General features: G+C 40.6%; 1 protein-coding gene across 1 annotated transcript in view; it reads right to left on the bottom strand.

Moving 5' to 3' along the window:
- Positions 1 to 2,183: 2,183 nt before the first annotated feature.
- LOC118256150 (protocadherin alpha-C2-like) overlaps positions 2,184 to 25,140 on the bottom strand; it is a 49,861-nt gene continuing 26,904 nt past the window's right edge. Inside the window, 1 exon segment of the mRNA XM_050713599.1 lies at positions 2,184 to 2,555. Coding sequence (XP_050569556.1) covers positions 2,245 to 2,555 — 311 coding nt within the window. The 3' untranslated portion in view covers positions 2,184 to 2,244.

Raw genomic sequence — 25,140 nt, 5'->3', positions numbered from 1 at the left:
AAAGGCCAAATTAAAGAACAGCTCCCTCCCCAAATCTTAAGCTTTTCCCTCTCAGCTAGCCTTTAAAACTGAAGGATTCCCTTTCTCAAGCAGCATCTCTTTTATTGCCATTAAAACAAGAGTGGTAGCAACAGAAAACTAGGTAGACCACATGAGGCCATTGGTGGTTCACATTTTGAGGTATTAATTCTTTTATTAGAGCTTTACCATCCGTGATGTTTTAAGACTTGCAGCAGATTTAAATGAATAGGAATTGACCTGTTCTGAACTGTCAGCAGTTTGGAAACTTAAAACATCCAGGACATGTCTCAAGGAATCCAGTTATTCTCTTTGATCCTAGATTAAAAGGACTGTTTGAAATTTTAGAGCTATGTAGTTTTTACATGGTTCCAATTAATATGACACTTGAGCTTTATTCTGTGAATGTACAATGATGTAGAAAACTCTTTGGAATTCCCTCATCTGCTATATTCTTTTTAAAAATACATGTGTTAGTTTTAGATCAACATCTTCAATCACATTCAGTACTCCATCCTATCCTTAGGTTTTGTAATTCACAGAGCTTTAGCTTCACAGGTTATTACCAATAAATCCCAAAATGCATGCATGGATTGATTTAAGAAAGATATTTTACTTGTGTTTCATACACACACAAAAAAAACCAACTGATAATCAACAGTGGCTTAAAAAATTAACACTACTTCACTTTTTCACAAGTGTACAAAAAAAGAAATAATGAATTTACATTCAACGGTAAAGCTTAAAGTCCACTCTAATAATAGTTGCATTGACATTCACATACACAAGCACAGAATAAATATTTCAGGATTCTTATAAGAGCATACAGCATACATACAGTACTTGAATTTTACATAATGAGTGTTAGTAGGGTCAGAAATTCATAATCTCATAGAAAAAGTAAAATTAAAATCAGAAAAGGTTGTGTGGGAGGTAACACCAAGGTACTGCACAGAACTAGCAGGTTATATAAATCCATTTGTGTGAGGAGTTTTCTTCTCCTTCTTCATATTAGGACAGTTTCTTTGCAAAGGTGTATTCAAAGTGCAGATTAATGCAAAAAAAAATAATATATTACTGTATTTATTAATACATGCAAGAGGCAGCCCCCAAGTGACCCGACAGAATAAAGCTGTTATTGGCAAGTGGCCGATATAATACAGATGTTTCAGGCAATTTTTCTAAAGCACTTTAATAGCAGCAATCATAATTTATAATGGCTCTAGACTGACTTCTGTTTGGGTTAAAGGGCATCATATTTCTTTAACATTTACAGCTATATTTCTTTATAAATAAATATCTCAAATAACAAATAGCATAGTTAACATTTCTTTTTTCCTCTCTTTTGCATAAGTGTCATGGAAAAACTCTGACCTTTTCAGAGACATAATGTGCAAAATAATGTTAGAGTGGCAACAGGGACACAGAGCATCACAGTCAGTTACATTCCTGGGATGTCAGCCCAGCCCTTCTTATACTCACAGGGCTAGCCTTGCCAGGGTAATGCAGGGCTTTAAGGGACAATTTTCCCAATGGCTTGCTTGGTAAAGACATAAAATTTATGGCATCTTAAAGAGCTGTAAATGTGAGGTTTTATTTTCAGGAGTGTGTAAAATACGTCATGTATAGGGCTCAGTATTCCCACACAGTGACTTCCCAAGGTTTGAAAAGTCTGGTCACCTTTCAGACATTTCCTCCCCAGCCTGAACATCTTTGAACATATATGTTCATTAGGTTTTTCCTTTGTTGCATATTTACCAGCTCTTCTTGCATCTTGTAACCTGGTCTCATATCACCTAGCTGACATCTGCACACAAAGATTTCCAATCAGATAGAGGGTGCACCATATTAAAACTTTTAAACCTGTCCTGTAAGTGTCATCAAGACAGGAGCACAGGAACCACAGTGCAGAGATTCCAACCTCTCACTGGCTGTACTGTGAAGATTCTCCTTTTCGGCGTAGGAGAAAGGAAACTTGTGTCTGCTTTTTAGATTCTGAAAACAAGCCAGAGTGGAGAAAAAGAGTTAACACCAGACTTAATAAAGCTTTTTAACACAAAACCTGTTAAGAAATTTAGACAGACACTGTGAATTTCCTGCTGATTTTCTGAAGTCTGTACATACAGGAAATTTGTTAACAGTAGGAAGAAATTGGGAGTTGCTACATAGGAGAAATCTGCCATTATTACAAAAACGGGCTAAGTGGGTTCTTTCAGTATAAACCCCTCACTGATCACTGTTCTCAGTAGTGCTGTTGCCCTTTTCCTTTTTCTCCTGAGTCTTGTTTCCCTTCTTCTTTTTCTTCTTTTTCTTGGTCTCTTCCTTCTTGCCAAAGGTTATGAAGTCACTTTTGTCAATTTGGCTGTTTGGTGGCTCCTGCCGGATGGAGATGATTGCAGGAGATCCTGGGATAATGAATTTGTCTGGCAACTCACCAGGACCACCTTGTTTGGGATTGCCCGGTCCAAACTTAAAGGTCCAGCTGTTGCTGTTCACACCAGCTCCCACGGGTGGGGACACCTCTCCTGCCTCAGGTTCTGAAAGAGTCAAGAAACAGCAAGAAAAGCTTAAAACATCAGTACGTACAAACACTCAGTGAGTATCAGCTTCACGTTTGAAAGCTATGGCTTTAGCCTGGGTCTATGCTGACTCTTGGTGGCTTGGCTGCTCATCTGGGTGTTACTGGCTGGTTCGTGTCCAGGCTGCTCAGTGCTAGCATGCACAGATTCTCCCCACATATTGCTCTGGATCCCATGTTGTGCCTTGAAGTATAACTGTTCTCAGTTTTTCTTTTGAATTTGAAGTGCTTGAAATAAGAGATCACTATTTCATACAGGCAAATATAAAGTGAAGTTCTGTCCCCAGCTTTAGGCTTGCACTATGAAGCAAATTTTTAATTTTGCCTCCATGATTTTGCCATGATTGACCCAGTAAGATAGACATTTTTATGTGTGTTTCTCTGGCAAAGACATATATTGAGCATATAGCACGAAGAGATGCAACACAAATCAGGCTCTTTGATAGTCTTAAAACCTGCTTGTTTTCTTTCTTCTTAAACTCTGAAAATTATTTGTAATTTACATAACTCCAAAATTTGAATTGTACCAAAATATTCACTTTAATATATTAAGTACTTAAGTAACAGGAATTCTGATCAGGTGAAAGCTCAATGCTTGTGCATTGATCCTAAAGCCCTCCAATCTGATGAAAATGTTCTTATCTACACCCTAAAAGTGCAGTATTGACCTGTCACATTTGTAACGCTACAAGCCACACATAAATTCTTGCAATACCACACAAACAATGCCAATCCCATGGATCTGATTAAGTCTCGATATCATGCTCTGCATAAGAGCTGTCCAGCTGAACAGGTGAAGATATCCAGTGGGGAAGAAGGGAGTGGGATCAGCATTGCTGCAAGGAAGGGTTGGGAAACCATCACAGAAAGACTGCACATCCCTTAGAAGAGAAGGCTGGACACGGAAAGAAGAAGAAACAGAGAAATCCTAGGTCTCACACTAGTGAAAGATGGGGGAAGAGGAAACAAAGCATAAAATCTAGGTGGAGATCTCCAGTGTTTTGCCAGACAAGAGGATGCTATTCAGTAAACCTCAGCTGCTGACTGTTCTGCACCCCTGTAATAGGAATGAACAATGTTGCACTTCCTTTAGCAACCACTTCATGAAGTGAGCAGTATCTCCTGATGATCTCCTGAGCAGTATTTCTGATTCTTTCAAGATTCTTCATCTTCTGTAATGGTGTACATAGAATTTTCTATGTTATGAAATAAAGTGTATGTTGTGTATAGACATAATGCTTTCCTGATTCAAAAGCTAAAGGACACATTTTACTGCTTTACAATTTTTTCTCCTGCCTGGCAGAGAAATACAGTTCTGAAAAGCATGATTCTTCTCATTTTTTTTCATACTTATGCAGTATGTCCATGTTAAGGAGCCAAAGGAATTTGTATACTTGATACATCAGCACTGTCTCTGAGACTGTCTGTGTAATAGGTTTGTCATAGGCAATCTTTTTAAAAGAGGTGATATGATTGCTTTTGCAATCTGATGTTTAATCAAGATTCAGAAGAGCTTCTACAATTCTTTCTTCTCTAAGACTGCATTTGATGATGAAGATTTGACTTTGAGTTTATGTTCTTCCCAGGAAATGCAGAAGTATTTTAGTGACCTTAACCTAATCTCCCTAGTCTAAAATATCTTTTTTGAAGTTATTATTAATGTGAAAGTCCCTCTATTTTATCAATTGTAGCTTTTCTGAAAATTTCCTATGACCTTAACTTTCAGCTTCAGGTTTGTTTTTTTTTTAATGTTTCTTTTTGATAATGGAAATGTCCTAACAAGCCCTTACTTACTAAACACATTAATATGAACCAGCTTTCATTTCTGCTTAATAGAGTATTTTGGTCAGGTACCTTTCAGATTGCTTTTATTTCTTTGAGACCATAAATTACGAAGTTGAACATCGTGTGTCTTGGCCTATTTCCAAATTATTATTCATTTGTCTTTTCAGCAATATAAAAAACATGAGCTTTCACATCACACACAATAAATTAAGGCCTATTTGACAAATAATACCTTCCTCCTTCCCAAAAAGCCCGTGCAGCATTCATTTCAAACAACATTGGCCCAGACCCAATTCTCTTTTTCTGTTCCTGTCTGGAAACAAAACAAAACAAAACAAAACTGCAAACAAACAAACAATCAAACAGAACACTGAAGGTGACTTTAAACCATTTTTGAACCATCCTTGCTGCGGTCAGGAGAAGCCCTGTAACAGTGAGTAGCCTAAAAACTGTTTTGAAGTTTTAGGGTTACAACAGCACTCAATGTACCTTATTGCTACCACTGCACAGCCAAAAAACATGTTTTGTTTTAACACGTGCCAATGTTATTTTTATGTGACCATATTCAGTTGGAGATAGAACATGAAGCAATGACAGTGACTTAATATTATGCAATATTTACTTAATATTACCCATTTTACTATACAATTATGGTAACCTGCAAGAACCATTTAAGAATAGAGGATATCCTCACAGTGCAGTATCTTTTTTTTTCCTTGAATGAAAACCCTTGCCAGGCTAACAGGCTGCACGTACACGCCTGCATTACTGAAATCTAATTCAGAACAGGATATTGACCCTTTAATCTGGTTCTGCCCAGACAAATCCACTCACCAGATGAAGTCAGAAACATTTATCACAAATCCATCTGATATAATGTATCCAAACACAATAAACCCATGATATCAACCCTGCAATCAGGATTCTGTTCACCTAAAGACTAAGGGGCTTGCCTGCATTTCTGTGTGTTTTTTCTCCCCAGCCCTTGAATGTTTGTTGCCATACAAAGTAAGCATATTAATACTCCTTAATACTCACTAAGCCAAAGGAAACCAATTATCCTTACAGCTGTGTGGAGAGCTCACATACAAAAAGAATGAGACAGACAGAACGTAATGAGTTAATAGCCATCATTTCCTAGCAGTGGGGCTTCAACAGCCTCCTCAGGAAATTTCACTTCTGCTTGATTTACCTGGCAACATGTGCTTTTATCTGGATTGTCAGGCTGGAAGGTCACGGTTCAGCTGTCCTAAGAGTGCTGTATGTTTAGGTATTTCAGATCAAGAATAAATGTCGTGTACCACCTAGTTTCCAAAGCTCCCTTAAGCATCTCTTCTGTTTCCTATCAGCAGGAATTTAACAACAAAAAACTTTCCACTTGGATGCTATTTTGCATTTAACCAGATTAATTGTGCTTCTCTTGCATGTTTTCTGGATCTTATTAAATGCTTTAAAGTTATTAAATTTAGAGGAACATCTAAATAAAGCAAATTCCCCAGCCATTGAATTTAAAACATTAATCTTTTTCTAAGCGACACAGGTGGTTGTTTTATTTCACCACATGGCTTACATAAAAGTGCAAAGACTGGCCATTTCTTGGCGTAACTCAAAGGATTACTTTGGAGACTTTCCCCTTCTCCTCTTTGCCTTATTCTCAAGGAATACAGCAGTCTTCATGTTGAATAACCAAATGATTTATTTTTAAAATGAGTGCATGTAGCAGAACTCAAAATCTAGGCTGCACCTGCAGCTCCTGATGATTCCTTGCCTCTGTGTATGCACACTAAAATGGAAAATGAACTTTTCACCCCTTCCATTTTTTCATACTCTCAAAATAAAAGCGTCTCAGTGGACTTTAAATGGAACCTACAACTTCTGAGACTGAGGAATATGAGTCTCAGTGTAGTCCATGTATTCAGCTGTGGGGAAAGGATTTTTAGGTTGTCTTTCACAATACTTCTTTTTCTTTCCAGTAACTGTTACCTGAAATGCACAGAGAGTTCTGGATGCAAAAGAAAAGAAAAAGAAAAACCCAAATCCTAAAATCACACAGCTGAAAGCTTGAACCATTAGAATATGGTGTCTAGCTAGTTTTTTCTTTTCCAGAGGCACTTACAGGTCATATACTGTAGCCCTGCACCTCTCACAGGGCTTGAAAAACATACAATCACAGTCAATAAACACGTGTTCAACAAGTCGTATCTGCTCTGAAACCACCTGATTTCCTACACACAGATAGAAAGCATCATGCAGATGGTATAGGCTTTATGGTCCCAGAAAGGAAGCAGGCTGCAGGTGAGATATGTCAACCCCCTGAGCACAGAGCATCTTGTTCGTGTGCTCCAGGAAGTCCTGGTCTCAGCATGCAGGTTTGTCAGAGGTACCTAATTCTCCCAGTGCCCTGGGCAGGGAGCCCATGTACCTACTACAAAGCATGGGGTCCCCAAAAGTGAGCCTGTGGACACTGTAGGCATCTTTTCTTCTTCTTCTTCTTCTTCTTCTTCTTCTTCTTCTTCTTCTTCTTTTTCTTTTTTTTTTTTTTTTCCTTTTTTTTTTTCTTTTTTTTTTCTTAGATGTGATCCACTTCCTAACTTTTGCCACCAAAACAGTAGGCATCCAGTCTAAACTGGCTAATCTACTTTTCACTACAAAGAGAGACAGACATACTCAGAAGGCAATTCAACTCACCTTAAACACCTATTTTTAGCTGCATTGAATTTTCTTTGCTCATTTCCTCTTTCTGCTGGAGCTGTCTTACCTTTGCTTCCTTAACTACAAATAAAGCCTGGACAGCCAATATAAACTAGACAGCTGTGTTCTGGGTAGCTAATGCAAAATGAGATGAATTCCATGCTTGGAAGCAAGCTAAGCATGGCTCAGGGCATGTTGTACTAATGACAATGCCAGAGTGTTAAAAAAAAAAAAAAAGTTTGAAACTAATCTCTTTAACAGTGGTTTAACAGTGACAGCCACAAAAAAATCCTGCGCAACTATCTGCAAGATAAGACCACTTTCTCAGCCCTAATCCCTCCATGGGATTTTCATTTACGCAGGCATTGGCATCTTCTGTTTAGAAATACCTGAGAAAGATCAGCCATGTTGTGATGGTGGCACCATTTCTACCTCTTAGAAAACTGTTTTAGTTATGACTGCAATGGCACAGGTACAGTTTAGTTCTTAAAACTGCTGCAAAATTTCAAAGTACAGGTCTGTCACTGAGATTTACAGTGCTGTCTTTCCAAAGGCAGCATTTGTGAATTCACTCAGTTGAAGGGTTGGCGTATACCAGCTTGTAAAACCACCCAAGCTCATATGTAAGTGGAACAATGTTCAAATGCTGAGTGATGGGTACTAACAGACTGAAATTGAGATGTCTTCTAAATGTAGGGGTAAAATGCCTGTTCACAGGACATGGCATCTCTCAGCTCACAAATCAATAGCCCATCAAGCCTAGACAAAAACTGCAGTTTCTCACTAACATTTTTCTCTCCTTTGTGGGGGGTGCATGTGTTTTCTTCCTGTCCTTGCATAGCCCCACAGCTCCAATCTGGTGTTTATTAGAAACAGGTGGTGTTCACTCCCATAATGTGAGCTGGCCATATATCCTGAGTGTCATGTACATTGTCTCTACCTCCTATGCCTCTGCTTCTTTCTTAAAGAACCGTTGTCAGAAGAAGGCCAACTTGTGTTAGAACAGATGTGCCCTGATCAAGGGGGAGGAGAGAAAAGCATTTCTGTGCAGCTCTGTCTCTCTGCAGAGACATTTTTGACTGTGTGACATCCTCAGCCAAGACAGCAGCTTGCTTTCTGTTCACTGCTTTGTCCCTGTCTTAAAAATTTTGGTGGCTCATGGACATAGAAGATCATTAGATAAACGCTTTCAATCAAATCATCAATTACTATTAAATTCAAAGGAAACCTTTTAGAATTTTTTTCCTTCCTAGTTACCAGAACATGCCAACTAAAGCTGCTGTGAGACTAGGAATAGAGGAATAGCCCATCATTAATCACAGACCCTTCTGTCCCCAGGTCAAAGTAGCAATATGCATTAATTAAATGAATTTATTTAAAATGGAGATCAGGCAATAAGCAGGAAGCAAACTGCAGAGAAAGCTAGTCATTAACCTGATTTCTCCCTTCCCTGCCTCCTCCGCTGATGCTGTACTGACTGCATTTTCTGCCTCTGGCAGGCTTAATGAATATTCACTCTTATAAAGAGCCTGACATTCTGCACTGATTCTGAAGCAGCACATCAAATGCAAACAGTGTGCACTGAAAAACCCGCCCCGTGTCATTTGGAGGATCTCTGCAGACATTTTGACTTCAGTGATCCTCCCTAAGCCTTTTTGGGATTAAAAAGCCCATTTAATTTTTTTTTTGAAACAAACAAACAACCAGTAACAACAACAAAAAGCAAGCAAAAATCCATCAGCAGCATGATAAAATTATATATATTGAACTAAAAGGAGTGGAAATGATTCAGCCAGAACAAAGTTGAACTGTTTTAACTATCAGTTCGACAAACAATCCTGTCCATCTCTAAAGACAATGCTAATTTGGAATCTTAAAGGAAAAGCAAATAAATAATTCTCGCTTTCTGCCCTCCCATCTGTTTGACCTGTTCTGCACTAATGACTCGTAGACGGGAGGAATGAACAAAAGGTAATCTTTTCCCCACTGAGGAGCCTGTAGCTTTAGTCCACTGCTTGACTTTAAAGTCAGTAACATTAAACAGGGTAATTATAGCCCATATGCTGTGGGAGATCCGTAACCCCCCCACTGCTCCAACATCCAGCTGCAAAGCAGGGGGTAGTCGTGGGGTGACTTCCAGCTCAGTCTCATGTTACTGTCCATGGCGACACTTATTTTAAGTAAAATTACCTATCTCATTATAAGAAAGTAATCTTATATCACTTCGTGTTAAAACAATTGTCTCAGATAGCAAATAGCTCTGCCTGCATATTACAAGATATGTGAAAGCAAACATTGATCTGCTGACTACACAGCCTGCTGTGGCCAAGAGCACAACACACAGAGCAGCCTCAAGCTCCTCTCACTCTCTTACCACAAGAAGAGACTTTTCCTCCTATGAAAACATCCGCCTTCTTAGGTAATATCCTTCTACTGCTGTAGCTATGCTGTCTTGCTTCCACAGATAGAAACTGTTTGGGAAAGCAGCTAGCTGTTGGTCCTTGCTCAGAACCCAGTTTAAAGCTTTCCTCACCAAAATGAGGACTACACTTTTGTCTGCTGCATTACTGCACCAGCATGTACACAAGCCCAGGCTTCCCCATGTCATCCTGCCAGTCTAATCAGATGCTGGACTCTGGGAGCTGCAGCATATGAATGTTTGTGATGCACTGCAAAGATTTTTAGGGTAAGACGATGCCTGAAATCTACAGTAGATGGATTTTTATTTGAGCATTTCACCACATCTGTGGCCCATAGTGATCATTTTTCACAAAACCATAGAATGGATTGGGTTAGAAAGGCTTAAAGATCATCTAGGTCTGTCCCACCTGCCATGGGTAGGAACACCTCCCATCAGCCCAGGCTGCCCAAAGCCCCATCCAGCCTGGCCTTGAGCACTTCCAGGGATGGGGCATCCACAGCTTCTCTTAGCAACCTGTTCCAGTGCCTTCATAGTGAAGAATTTCTTCCTAATCCAATCTAAATCTACCCTCTTTTAGTTTAAAACTGCTACTCCTTGTCCTGTCACTACAATCCCTGATAAAGAGTCCCTCCCCAGCTTTCCTGTTGGCCCCCTTTAAATGTTGGAAGGTCTTCCCTGCAGGTCTTCCCAGAGGCTTCTGAGAAAGCTGGGATTATTTAGCTTTCTCTATTCTCAACCTTTTTTCATAGAAGAGGTGCTCCAGCCCTCTGATCATCTTCATGGCCCTCCTCTGGATTCACTCTGATAGGTCCATGTCCTTGTGCTGGGGGCCCCAGAGCTGAATGCAGCGCTCCAGGTGGGGTCTCACGAAAGTGCAGTAGATGAGGAGAATCACCTCCCTCAGCCTGCTAGCTACACTTTTTCTGATACAGCCCAGGATACAGTTAGCTTTCTGAAATTTTTTAAGTTCTTAGTTGAAAACAGACCAAAAAAAATATAATAAAAAAGTTTATTTTCACCTTATAAAAGCACTGTAAATATATGTGGGCAGACAGAGCACCAGCCATCCTGCCCTTGTTTTAATGCATTAAGCTAAAAGGGGAGTGAGTAGTGCAGGAACAGTGCGCTCAGGGCTGGGGGGCTGCTATGCCCCTGCATACCTGGGAAGGGAGTGCTGAGGTGGTGGGGGCAGCAGCCAGGGCCAGCCCAGCCCCTTTCCCCTGACTGGCCTCTCTGCCCTCTCGACTCCCCCGGCTCCCTCCCTCCTCTTCCTTCAGCCACTGCCCCTGGAGCTCTTCCAGGGGAAGCCAGGGGGGTGCTGGGGGCTGCTCCTTGTATCTCCCTCTGCAAAAGCGGTTCCCAGAGACCTCAGTGGAGCTCTCAGTACCATGGGTTCATCAATTTAAAATCCAAAATATCTGAAGTTGCCACTGTCTTCCAGGTAAGAAGTTATTTTGCTACATTTGTTGTGTTGGAAAGCCAGCATTGTATTCTAACATGCTTGTTGAGAAGAAAGTGATACAGACTTCAGCTTGAAGAGTAAAACCAATATTAGTATCTCTATTTTGATCACCCATTCGTTTATCACTTATATACAGCAGTGACTCCAGTGTGATCACAATCATACTTAAGAGCTGTTACAATTTACCTTGTGAATTGTTTATAATTCTGGTTATTGGTCTGATAGTAAACCAGCTTCCTAGCAGCTATTAAGGGCAAATACATCCTTCACTACCAGCAAATATAAAACCAGTTCATGGATCTGAAACAAAACAACCCAGAAATCTGGAAAAGGAAATGCAATGCTCATGGAAAGCTTAAATTTTGTGTATAGGCTCCTGTTTACCCATATCAGCTCTAATTTCTTTTGAAGTAGTTTTCATTTCCTGTTGTGACCATGTGCTTATTGAATTGACACAATGGGCCTGCATAGTGTATTGCAAATGAGTCCAGCACAACTCTCTCTGCTCTAAGAGAAACTCAGACAGGAAATAATTCGTACAGGTGGAGGCAGGAAAGGCAGCAAGGCAAGCTCAGCTTTATTCTGTGTTACTACAGGAAGATATAAGACCTTCCACCTTCCATTCCACATTATAGATCAATGGAGAACCAGAAAATTGTATAGGTGGAGTTCAGTAAAGGAGGACTGAGCTTCCACTACAGAAAGAGTCACCTCAGGTGAACACAAAGAGGAAAAAATTGTGAGTCCTATGGATGGAGTTCCAGATGGCCTACAAAAACGTGGACCCCACGCAAAATCCTCTGTCTATGGGGATTCATGGCTTTTTGTCACCTTCAGGTCAAACCTGATGCTATGTAGCCTCCTCAAATGCACTGAACTGAACATATTAGAGCAGCAAACAGCTGCCCAGGCCTCTGCTGAGGGCTGATTTTAGGACTGCTAGGTGACACATCCCAAAAATTTGGACTTTGAGACAAATCTATAAAAACTGTGATGTCTGAATTGTGGCTCAAACCTCACTCTGGATATGACCAGGATAGAGGTGGCATCCTGACTGTTTTCAGATGACTGGTGCAGTAGGGGGGGTGTTGGCTCTGTTTAGAAAAATGAAATATTGCAAAGAGAACAAAAAACATTTCAGATGACAAAGCTCCAAACAACAGGAACAAATCTTTGCACTGCCTATTCTGTATACAACAGGCCCACAGAGCATCCTAAATCCCACTGTGAAGGTGAAAAGGAGGACGCATTTGCTGGCTGGTGCTGCAGTATGTAACTGAGATCTGCAGACAACCACCCCTTCTGTTTGCTGCCTAGAACACAGATACAGTGGTCATATGGTCACTTCCTGCCACTGGAGGCCACTCTGCTTCTATGGGGCGATCACAGGATAAACAGTATGGAACTACAGCCACCACAGCCACGTTCTGCCTTAGCCTCTACCTCTATGGCTGGCTGTGATTGCTTCCCCAAGGAAGGAAAATTTCAGGTCAGGGATCTTCAGGTTAGCTGAAGGCAGGATTAGATGTTCTCTTGGCACTAGATCTCCTGGTCAGGAATAGCTTGTTTTTAATTGTGTCCACCTTACAGAATGAACACAAATGAAAGCAAATTCCGCTGAATTTGGTCCCCTTCCACAGAACATTTGACCACATACCAGCCTTTACAGCTGTGAAAACCTTCTGCAGATAAACTGACTTTATCAGTCCATATCCCTGTTGATGCAGAAGGAAGAAAGAGCCCAGCACAGCTGCCAAAGCCCGGTGCTAGTAGGTAAAAGAGAAACCCCACTTTATAACTGAGCACAATTTTAAAAAGGCAGTAACTATGGAAACCTGCAGCATCAGTTTTAGTCTTTTGAATCAGAACCTAATTTTAGCCAAGTAATTGGATGATTGAAGTGGTAGTGAGGACACATTTATTTCTGTTCTTTCAGAGGCATCTATTTTAAACATGAATGAATGTGTGAGCTTCAGCACTTACAAAGGATAGCATCATAATGGACACCTAAGAAGTGGTCTTAAAAGATAGCTTCTTTCTTTTTCATATCACCTATGTTTAGCCTACAGATAGCCTTCTATGGTGAGATGACTAGCTGGGTGGATGAGGAGACAGCAGTGGATGTGGTCTACCTTGACTTCAGCAAGGCTTTTGACACTGTCTCCCATAATATTCTCATAGACAAGCTCAGGAAGTGCGGCCTAGGTGAGTGGGCAGTGAAGTGGATTCGTAACTGGATGGATGGCAGAGCTCAGAGGGTTGTGCTTCATGGTGCAGAGTCTAGTTAGAGGCCAGTGTCCCCCAGGGGTTGGTACCAGGTCCAGTGTTGTTCAACCTATTCATCAATGACCTGGATGATGGAACTGAGTGCACCCTCAGCAAGTTTGTTGATGACACAAAGCTGGGAGGAGTGGCTGATATGCCAGGGGGATGTGCTGCCATTCAGAGGGACCTTGACAGGCCGGAGGCTTGGGCTGAGATGAACCTCATGAAGTTCAACAAAGGCAAGTGCAGGGTCCTGCACCTAGCGAGGAATAACCCCAAGCACCAGTACAGGCTGGGGGCTGACCTGATGCAGAGCAGCTCTGCAGAGAGGGACCTGGGAGTCCTGGTAGACAGCAGGCTGACCATGAGACAGCAATGTGCCCTTGTGGCCAAGAAGGCCAACGGGATCCTGGGGTACATTTGGAAGAGTGTTGCCAGCAGGTCAAGGGAAGTGATCCTCCACCTCTCTTAAGCCCTGGTGAGGCCACATTTTGAGTATTTGAGTATTGTGCCCAGTTCTGGGCTCCCCAACACAAGAGGGACATGGAACTACTGGAGTGAGCCCAGAGGAGGGCTACAAAGATGATCAGAGGACTGAAGCACCTGTTGTATGAGGACAGGCTGGGAGAACTGGGCCTGTTTAGGCTGGAAAAGAGAAGACTGAGGGGAGACCTCATCAATGTATATAAATATCTGAGGGGAGGATGTCAAGAGAATGGAGTCAGTCTCTTGTCAGTTGTGCCCAGCGACAGGATGAGAAGCAACAGGCACAAACTTTGTTGAACTCCATTATCCTTGTGGGTCCCTTCCAACTCGGGATATTCTATGATTCTATGAAGCACAGGAAGTTCCAGCTGAATATTAGAGGGCATTTCCTTACTGTGAGGGTGACAGAGCACTGGAACAGGTTGCCCAGAGAGGTTGTGGAGTCTCCTCTGGAGATATTCAAAACCCGCCTGGATGCCATCCTGCACAATGTGGTCTAGGTGATCCTGCTTGGCAGGGGGGTTGAACCAGATGATCTTCAGAGGTCCCTTCAAACCTCGGCCATTCTGTGATACAGACCTCAACCATTCCTCTTGGTTCCCATCCCACCAACGCAAAGCATTGTAATTCCCCAGCTAGATGACTGCAGTGTGAAGCTTTCTGCTTGGAACTTCCTTCCAGAAACCATGCAAAGCTTCAGAGAGTGGACAGTGCAGTGTCTTGTCTCTCAGAGGCTGGAGGTGACTCCATGCTCTGAACATCAGAGTTGGAACCTGTTCCCTGGCTCCCTGTGGATCTCATCACAAATAAAGATAATTTTACTAGTGTTTTGTGGATTACATTTGAAACTGGCCATTTCTCTATCTGGACAATAAAGGAAAGAAAGGGTACTAGTACTGTTTAGTTTGGTTTGGTTTTCTGATCCTCAAGGAATTTCTTCATTTCAAAAGCAAATCATACTATACAGGTGCATAAAATCAATTTAGACCTACAAAAACATTTAGCTGAGCTACTCTGACTAGTTTATCACTGAAGCTCTATAAACTTTGTCCTCCTCCAAAAGGCAGCTAACTAAACAGTCAGCAACCTGGTCTAACGGGGGGTGTTACCTTCCATCCTCCCTGTGAAGCTGAAGATGTTGCAGGTCTCAAAACAGACTCTGCCAACCACAGCACTCATTCCTGTCCCCAGTATGTATCTCACATTAATAGCTTCCTATCATATCCTGTTAGGATCACATCTCATTATTATTCTTTTTTACTGATACGGGATGAATGGAGCTAATAATATTTCATGCCAGCAAGAAAGGAATCTTAATTAAATGTGATGGGTAACTGCTAATACAATATGATAAGCCTCCTGGATAAGCATGCTACAAAATTTCTCTGTTTTTCAGAATCCTTCATTCTCCAAGAAGGTGGAGGTGACCTTGTGTAGGCTCCCTACATTCATTCTCCTACTGCTTGGCTCTTTCAAGTAGAAGCAAAGCTTATAGTTCAAGGCCTTTTTCTTGGGCTGTAAATAAATCCGGATATTATGATCATTTATGGTCTTCTGGGCCTTTAAACCTTTAGAGATTACTTTTGTACTGAAGAGATGAACCAGACTGCCTGCCCTGGGAGCTGGGAGTCTGGACCTACCATATCATGGCTATAAGCCTTCTACTCGTTTGCATTTCCCTGCAGCCAAAGGTGTCCTCTCTTAACTAAGAGGACAGTACCTGCTTTAACTATATGATGAACCATATGATAAACACATCAACAGATGTGTATCTGTATAATCCTGCTGAATTTAATAGATCTGCATGAAGTTCTGCTCTGCCTGTTGACAGCCAATTTGAATGCATTTATGAACCTCCTAGTTTGTTCAATGCTTTATTCTACGTGATCACATACAATGAAATCGCAAACTGATAGTGATGTTCTGTAAAGGCCAAAATATATTTAACAGTGATTACTTGCGGGGGGAATAATGCACAATTACATGCATGGAATATTAAGATATGATTATCTAAGTAAACGTGAGATCAAAGTTGGCAGTTACTTGAATTGGAGTGGAGGGCAGCACATTGCAACAGTCATTTTAAGAAAAGTTGCTGATCCCTTCCACCACTGTCGCTAGGACTACACTTCCTCAAATGCTCATCAGATGGTAACATAAAGTCTTAGAGGCTTAACACTTATATTGTAAATAATTATCTGTATATAAAAGTGGGTAGTCAGTAGAGTCATCTCCGTTAATGTTTGATTCCTGTAACTTTTTCAGAATAGAGTCCTCACAATCCCAGTTAATAAATTACCTACTTTATATTTTGTTTAGTTTTTGATTTTATAGCCCCAATCATGCTTTAAGCCAAGAATTGTTCCTTCAGTGGAACAATTGGAGAAATGGATCAGGCTTTTCTTCTCATTGAAAATGATGCTAATGAATTGTTCATTTGCTAATTAACTCTCTTTCAAGAAAGGCACTGCTCAAACAATTTTAGTAACATATCAGAAAGGTGTTTTTTTTTGTATAATATGCCTGCCATTTCACTTATCTGAAGGAAATAGTAAAAATGGAAGAACTGGCTTGAAATGAACATGATCAAATCTGGGAAATGAATTCATTAAATGTAATGGCTGTCTGAGAGCAAAGTAAGGAAAATGAACTTTATTTCTACATTAGTGCTTAAAGGAGGCTGAGTTTGAAAAAAAAATCTTGTCCTGATTAAATTTGAGAATATTCATGTTTCTTATAGCTGTGATTTTTTTAAGTCAGAAGGCAGGGAGAAAATTAAACACAGACTGTATCTTGATTGATAGTATGGTTACTTTCATTCCAGGAAATGTGTCATATGTCTGGGTAACTAGGACAAGCTGTCAGAGAATAGAGACATTTAACAGGTCTTAACAGTTGTGGAGGCTAAAAGGTGATATTATTGAATCCTTCACATGAAAAGGAATTTTAAATTTCCATCTGTTAGGACCTACATATAGAAACACTTTAACACTGAATTAACCTTTAAACTTTTGCTTTCCCATTGTAACTGTGTGTATATACACACATGTGAATATGCAATTGGTCTCTGACTAGCAGACTGAGGGCTCTGCAAGGCTCTTCTTCAGAAAAGAAACTGGTGATGATGGTACATGCACTGATATATTCTCTGCATAAATTGTGGCTTGCTACTACCCACAGTAGTTTTGGACAAAGGTGAACATACACGATGCAGAGAGAATGGTTCTTTCAGGAACTCCAGGCCAAATCAGATGCTTACAGCTCAGGAACACTTTAAAGACTGATTTCCCATTGGAAAAATGAGGTGAGACCACATCATTTGTAATTTCATGAAAACCATCTGCAATCAGGGCCTCCTGTACCAGTCCTTGCACTTCCCAGAATAGACCAAGCCCTCTCCTACCACAAAGAACATCCCATGCCAAATTCGACTTTCCCAGCATCTTTCCTCAGTCTCACCACTACCAGGTCAGGTCATGGCAGAATGTGGGCTCATTACATTATGAGGTCTGTATCTGGAATAGTAGCTTAGTGGGTATTGTGTCCCATTGTTGTAATCCATACAGACCATTCAAGTCCATGGGGTCTGATGCATGATGAAGCTCACACATCAGATCACATAATGATAAATGCATGTTCCTGCCATACCAGGGAAAACTGTTCTCCCACTCAGGGATTTCAGGTGCCAAGCAAACCAGCTCACCAACCAGACCTCTACATCAGCTCACTACATTTGATGTACAAACTGGCAGCAGCAGCAATTCTTCATCGCAAAGGTGTGAGACCAGCAGCGGAACCTTGCAGTTCTATAAAATGGGATTTTTGTCAGTTCTATCAATGTATTCCCTCACAGGAAAGTTTTGTTTTGTTTTGTTTTGTTTTGTTTTGTTTTTAAAAAAAAGCAAGTTCTGCAGCAAAAGGCTATTGTGCCTGGGCAGCAGCAAAAGGAGTTTTTCATTAATCTTAATATGCTTTGTCTCACTAAGCACTAGGTGTAAATGCCTGCAGTCTTCACATTTCTTCGTATTGTCCTATGATCCATGACTGCAGCACTGAACCTAACTGAAATGTCACACCAGACTTGAAGAAGAAATGGCTTGGGGTAGACAGCAGAAACACAGATCATGACAACAAGGAGGAAGAAGCTCTATTTATATCTCTTCTTGCTGACACATGGAAAAGCAAACACTTCATTCAAGCATACATGCAGCTGCTCAGTGGCTGAAATTTCTGCAGTGGCTTATGGACTGGAGGAAGTGCAGTAAAAACACATTTATCGTGTACCAAGGAGACATGACAGCAAAGGGATGCTTAAAAATGTTGTGTATGATCCAGTTCATTCTACTCATCAGAGAGGCACACATGTTTATGAATTTTATATTTCATATTAATAAACATGTGTGCATATTTACTGAAACTAGCACTAAATTTTAATACCTCTTCCTGTAAAAGCAGCATAATCCTGCATGCAGATCTTAGGCAAGCAGCTATTGACAATTTTTGCATCAGCAATTATCCAATTTGTATCTCTAGTGAAACAACTCAGTGAACAGGCAAAAAGATTTGTATCTCTCTGTGGATGAGCAAATCTGTCTGTTACTCACAGCTGATGTGTCAGCCTTCAGAAGGAGACAATACATGGAGAGAGGACAAACATTTATTTAGGTTCAGTAGCAAATACTGATGTGAGTTGTATGGCCCTGTCTGGAACAAATAGCAGAAAAGAATCATCATGGCTTTACTTTTGGGGAAAGCTTTTCCTTTGACACATAAGTATTTTTAGAGGGGCAGATACAAAATTATTAAAAAAAAAAAAGTGAGAAGGGGGGCAAACAAAGTGACAACAAAATAACTGTTCATAAATACTGAAAATAAACTGTGAATTGCTCAGCTGCTTTCCTCAGGGCCTCAGTCACTCACCAGCATATACCAAATGGTGCCAGTTGGGATGATTTTTCCCATACTGAAGAAGCTGAGATAAACTCACTGATCCCAATCCATACAGGGACTCAAATGTACCTATTTGGACAACTACATCTGCTCCTGCACGCAAACCCGCAGAGTTTTCTTAAGACAATAAAAACTATTTTCCCCAACCATAATAACTCGGGAATCCATTCATATACCCCCCAGATATCCTTCCCACTTCTCCCTCTTGAGAACCAGCTTTGTTTTAGCGTCTGTTTGCAGAAGCTGAACTGAATCACACTTCCTTTCACCTCATCTGCAGTGATCACTAGCCTCCCTGCAGGTTTTTTGCTCTGGGTAAAGCACGGAAGTTGCATTACTAAACAAAAGGTATAAGCAAGGGGCACTGCCATCATCTGCACACACTGAATGGAGTCAAGCTTGTCCCCTTGTGACTATTGTAATTGCAATTCAATAATGTAAGAATATAAACTGCAGCCTCAGCTTTCTCATACAGCTTCTTCTGCCTGTGTGGGGTTTTTGTGTCTCCAGCCTTTGCACCATGTAATCTTGTCATGCCTGTTCATCCTGCTTATTCTCACAATATTTGTCACTATGTAAACATCAGTAGTTCTGCAATTAAATGAGAATCTCAGGTTTCACAATGAAAAAGTTAGTTTTGCCTCTTTATGCAACAGAAAGCAAATAAAATAAACTTATTCTTTGTGTTTCAAAAAAAAGTGATGTTTTTTAATACAATTTTTATTTGAGGTTTACGTTTTGAGTGTTTGGGATTGTCAGCATAGGACTGACCCAATGCAATTTCATGGTCTGTTTATCGTATCCTCTACTACATCATGCATTTAATAACACGTGCTCTCCTGTACCCAGGCATCTGTGGCAAACAGAATGTGCCATGTAGAACGACTGCTGAAGAGAAATCAACTGCTTATATAAATTTAATTCCTGTCGATGAAGAGTGCGTGTCTCTGAATCACAGAGCCGAGTAATCAATAATCAGGTCTGCAAGGCAGAAAAACTCCTTATGATGGCTTCCTTCAAATCTGTGCACTGGTTTCTGGATTCTTTTTCAGCATTCCAGTATTATGCTCCTTCCCTAAGGGCTGTGTGGAGCAACTCTGTTATGCTGCATAACTGTATCTGGCACTTGACCTGAATATGTTTCTCCTGATTAGGCAGTGACATTCTCATCTGGAAGCTCCGTTTGTACATCCGAACTGTTATCTCAGCATAAAGGTGTACCCGAGTTATTCTGAAATCCCAGTTGAACATTTGCTAGGATGTGCTCTCTGCATCTCAAAAACATCAGTAATTACTATAATTTGGGAGATATCATCTCCAGACTCCACTGCAACTTATACCACCCAGCCTATGTGACTTGAAATGATGGGTCTGTGTGAAGAGAGGGGTGGGACTAACTTCCACACTGCAAATAACAATGAGATTTTTTTTTCTTACGACAACCTCAGAAGAGAAATAAGTAACACATAAATAGGAAGCAGCTAGTGGCTTGCTAGACTTGATTCTTCCAGCTCAAAGATGACCTGCCTGGGCAGGTCTGCACAGGAGGGAGAAATTCCTGCCAGCACTTGTCCTCTGCAGGTAAACAGGAGACCTCACCAACAGGTGCAACCATTGGTCACTTTTCAGAAATACTAAAATATTGCCCCTATTTTGTATAACTTTCCTGTGTTATACATTTTCACCATAAGAATTGCATAGCCTCAGACCACATGTTCAGTATGTAAAAAAAATACAACACTTGCCGCTTTTCAGAGTGAATAAAGGTCATTTAAAACACAAACAAGCCTTTCTTGTCTCCTCAGTTTCGCTGTCAAAGTTGAAGTACTTTATGCAGAACCTCAAAGGCCACAAACTCAGTATCTGGCAGAGCAGAAAGCAAGCTCTTTCTGCTTGGAATACCTCCTCAGCAGTTTCAAGAAATACGTCTTCACCAGTTTCAAGACTAATAATCTTGGCATCTGAGCTGACCTTTAACCCAACATATAAGGTGAGTCAAAAAAAAAAAAAGATCAAAGGAAAAGAAATAAAAACAAAATAATATTTAAACAAAGAGTTCAATGAGTTTTTTTTTTTTAAATCAAGTGATATTTGGATGCTTAACTACTTATCTCTGTATATGGGACTGGTAATAATTAGCTTTCAAGCAACTTCTCAATTATAATGTTCTGCCCAGCTCAAAGGAAAGGCTATTGTCATTAAGCCCAAAAGGCAAAACATAGATTTAATTACTAATTTCTTTGATCCCCATCCTGTACCTTAAATGTAGCTGTAAGACAAGTCCAATGCAATCTTTTCCACTTTTGCCAGAACCCATCAGAATATTACCCAAATGTCAGGCAGTAGTATCAAAGACTGCTGAAATGTTGGAAAAAAAACAATAATAGTTTGGACATCTAGGCAGTTTGTATCTCTAAGGCAAGACATCAACAAGACTGGTCAACCCACACTCCATAAATGAGTTAAAAATATGAAAAAAATACAGGTAACTAGGACTCTCCAAACAGCATTTAAATTGCCTCACCACAGCCTCAGGGCTTTAGTTCTTTAAAACAAGCGGGAACAGGTAAGAAGATGACTGGTCAACCCACATAAGGAGGGAACAGTCACTTGAGCAGTGAGCTCAATTCCTTTGCTTTCCACAGAAAGCACAGCCTGAACATACACCTAAGGTTTTCACTCGTTCTGAGGATTCAGAAGAGAACTTGAGGCAGGATAACCTGTACATTTCAGTGCAAACAGAAAACAATGAGATTTCACATAAGTCCTGGTCTCATATAAGTCCTAGTCTAGGACTACTCTTAGAGCACGGGATGTAGTGGTACTCTGTGTGTTACATGAGTTCAGTGGTTCACAGATGTGGTCAAGAAGAGCATGCCAATGCAAGGCTGAGACACCTAGCCATAAGCAGAGTCAGTCACCTGTCTGCTGGGACTGAAATTCCCTGTGCTTGGAAAGGAATCCCTGAGGGCAACAAGGCCACTATAGCTTGGGGAGGACAAGCAGCAAAATCTGTGGTTCAGAGAGAACAAAATCTAAATATGTCCTGTGCTCTACATGCAGATCTTCTGTCCACTCTTTCAAGTAAATGGCAGGATTACAGGAGAAATCTTGTGGACATGTAGATGGAGAATTCACCAGATGTGAAGGACTAATATACAAGCATCTTCTCTATACTGAGAAATCATCAGAAAATGTGTAGCTAAAAGGATTAATGGCACAGAAAATACAGGGGATGCAGGCAGGAACTCTGCTGATTTTTTTTTTTTTAATTTTTCAAGAATTTGGTCTTCATTGTCTACCTGCATTTCTCTAATATTTTATCTGCTCTTCTGTTTTTGTCTGGCTTTGGATTGCCATTTTTGTCTTGTGGTTGGGTGTTGTTGGTTTTTTTTTGTTTTTTTTTTTTGAGTGGCCCCAAAGCTGAACTAGAAAGCCATATGTGCTGACTGCTGCAATGCTAATCCATACTTGAGGCTGTGCAGAAGCAAACCAGGGAGCACAACTGGGAGAAGCGTTCACTATTTTTCCAAGTTTACTGGAATATGCAGGGGCAATGCATGTACATCCAAGTACAGGGTAAATGTAATCCACCTGTATCTCCCCTCTAATTTCAGAGACCATAGTCTCCACTGCTGGAGTTCTATGATCTTCATGCAAATATCTATTCAATATTCTAGTTCATAAATGTATTTCAAAAAATAACATATTTTAGCAGAATTAACTCTGTCAGGAGGTTACTATACTTTTCAAACTCATTATCAAAGCTTCATTTTGGACATAGTATCTCCTTCATTGTTTGTGTTCTTCATACTCAGATAAATGAAAGTCCTCATCTTCCCTTTTCTCTTCATTGTCTTTTATGATTAACTCTACAAAAAGATCAGTTCTTGTTTCCTCTTTCTGTCATGTTTTCACAAGGTTCTTTCTCTACAAGCACAACAGCCCTTTGTTCTGAAGATGCAGTTCCACCCTGCTGAATCAAGGCTAGTCTGCAGTATCCCTACCCCTCTCATTGTGCCAGTATTAGTTCCCAGCAGCAGCTAATTGAATTGAAACTCAAGCCTATGCAAATCCTTTCAGGCAGAACAACTTCTTGAACCAGCCAGTTCTACTGTCAGAGAAATGATGCTGATCTGGGAGAAGACTAGAATATATGTCAAGAACTAAAAGAAAAAGCAGTACCCAAAATCCCAGACTCGGACTGGTGTAAGTTGATATGGGAGTACACAACGCCCATCCATTTGGTTCACACCGCCTTCCTGAAATGCAGGTGAGCTCTTTCCTGCTGCAAGCCTTCCTACTTCCCTGCTGGTTGCCTCCATGCCTCATGGGATACAAGCTGGGTAAGAACAGGGAAGTATTCCATTGTCCCAGAGTTGAAAACTGACTCTTTTTTATAACAAATTACTTGCAGTAAGCCTGTAACACAGGTTGTACTACAGACATGGGAACAGATCAGTTTCCCTGTTCTCCCTCCAAATGCTCCTTTGTGCAGCTTCTCTCCTCCTTCCCCTATACTGCAGCACCTACCACAAAAATAACAAGAATAGCAGTACAAATCTCTCATGCTCAAGATATGTATGTGCTTCACAAAGCACAGGGTTTTAGTTTGGTTTCCTAGCAACTCTGTAAGCCAATTTGGCAGCGATTTTAACTCTAGTTAACATAGGCTTGTTGCTGTTCTTCTCAAATAGATGTTCTAGATTCTTTAACTACCTCCTTCTCTCTTCTTTAATATTAAAATGGAATGTGCCTGAAGGCCCTCCTGGAAGATTAGTGAAAGCAAACCATGCCCCAGGCAGAAACACCTGCATTTCACTTTTACCTGCATCCTATCCTCTGACGATTTTTCATCTACATGAAGGAACTGTGAAGAGTTCTTAAGCTAGTGTTCAATTCATATTAACCAGGGGAAATGAACAAATGGAAGGAAAATCTGACTATTAGAGTGAAGTTATTAAAGATCTCCAGTCAGAACTGACCTCACATCACAGATATGAAGGACCCAGATGCAGTTTCTGCAACATCTGTTACAAAAGCTTGACATCAGGGAATGGCACAGAGAGAAATACCAGGCAAGAAAAAGGAGGTTAATTGTGAACCTTGATGAAAATTAAGCTTTTAAAATTGTATTTGTTATACAATTTGGAAAATTCACAAAAATGCATCCAGAAATATACAGTCATTGCATTGGTATGCTATTGGATAGATATTTTACACCGAGAACAGTTACAAAGTTGACAGAAATGTTCTGAGCTTCACATCACGCTGTTTCACAAATGGCCTCAGAGAAGATCAGAAACTGACCTGCATGGATTTGCCCTGCCTGACCCACTAGTCTCCCTGCTAGGGCTGCCAATTAGGTTCACCTTTGATGTTGTTCCCTCTGATGGGGCAAATTGCCAGCAAAGAACTGGATTAGGATCATCAAATTATTTTGTCTGTTAGCCCAGAGGTGAGTAGTACTCTTTCCCATTAACAGTTCTCCTAGACAGATCAAGCTGCAGTTTGAAAAGTCTGTACACTGAGATGGATATATGGATTTACAGGTTGGACAAACAGAAATGTATTTTGTTCTGTCTCCAAACCTAACTGCTGAAAATATGAGTAAGACAGGGATCTGAAGTGGACCACAGCATTCTTCATGGAACTCTCTAACCTTGCTTGCCCCACAGAAAATACACTAAATTAAAGCAGGAAAGAAAGCAAAAGGTGATTTTGTTCATGGTGCTTTTTTTCTTACAACTGCAGCAAAGTCTTGGAATAACTGAGGCAGATAATCTGAGACTAATGTTATTCATTTATTATAATTCCTCCGTTTCCAGCTATACATGGGAGACTGCTACCTACCTGGCATAAATCTGCAGCAAGAAGAGGTAATTTTTGCCATGAGGAGATGACATTACACACAATAACTGGAGAGAACAAATCCCTTGGAAACCTACTGAGTATGGTGGTGCTAGCACACTCCTCCTTTTACCCCACCTCCACTGATGGCCTATGCATGACACAGCTGCAGGATATTTTTCTTTGTTTGGCTTATCCTCCATATGAGACTGAATACATTTGATTTTAGGCATTTGGAAAGGACAGTGCCTACAGTTACAGTCCGTCCACTTATACTGTGTAAGATGACAAGGGGAAACAGAAATGGTGTGGTGAACACTGAAGACAAAGTATTTAGTTACTGTAGTCATTAATTATGACTACTTATACACCACCAGAGCCACACATCCTTATTCACTAATAAAATGAGGGCCTCTTGCTGCTGGGAGCATGGGAAAGTAATACAGCATGGAATAGTGAAAAACTGAGGGCAGGAGGGAGGAGAAAGTAATTTCCAACTGCAGATGCTGAGATGTGTTTAATGTGTTATGTTCCTCAGTGATGAAAAATCCAGTCCGATTTTGTGTATTAAATGCAGTTCTGTAAGGTCTGCAGGCAGTGTTTGAAGGAAAGCTGGGAGAGGAGGTTTTCATT

Source organism: Cygnus atratus, chromosome 14 (genome assembly GCF_013377495.2).
Source record: "Cygnus atratus isolate AKBS03 ecotype Queensland, Australia chromosome 14, CAtr_DNAZoo_HiC_assembly, whole genome shotgun sequence".
Lineage (NCBI taxonomy): Eukaryota > Metazoa > Chordata > Aves > Anseriformes > Anatidae > Cygnus > Cygnus atratus.
The sequence above is the reverse complement of the archived record's forward strand: the minus strand, read 5'-3'. Positions and strand labels throughout refer to the sequence as shown.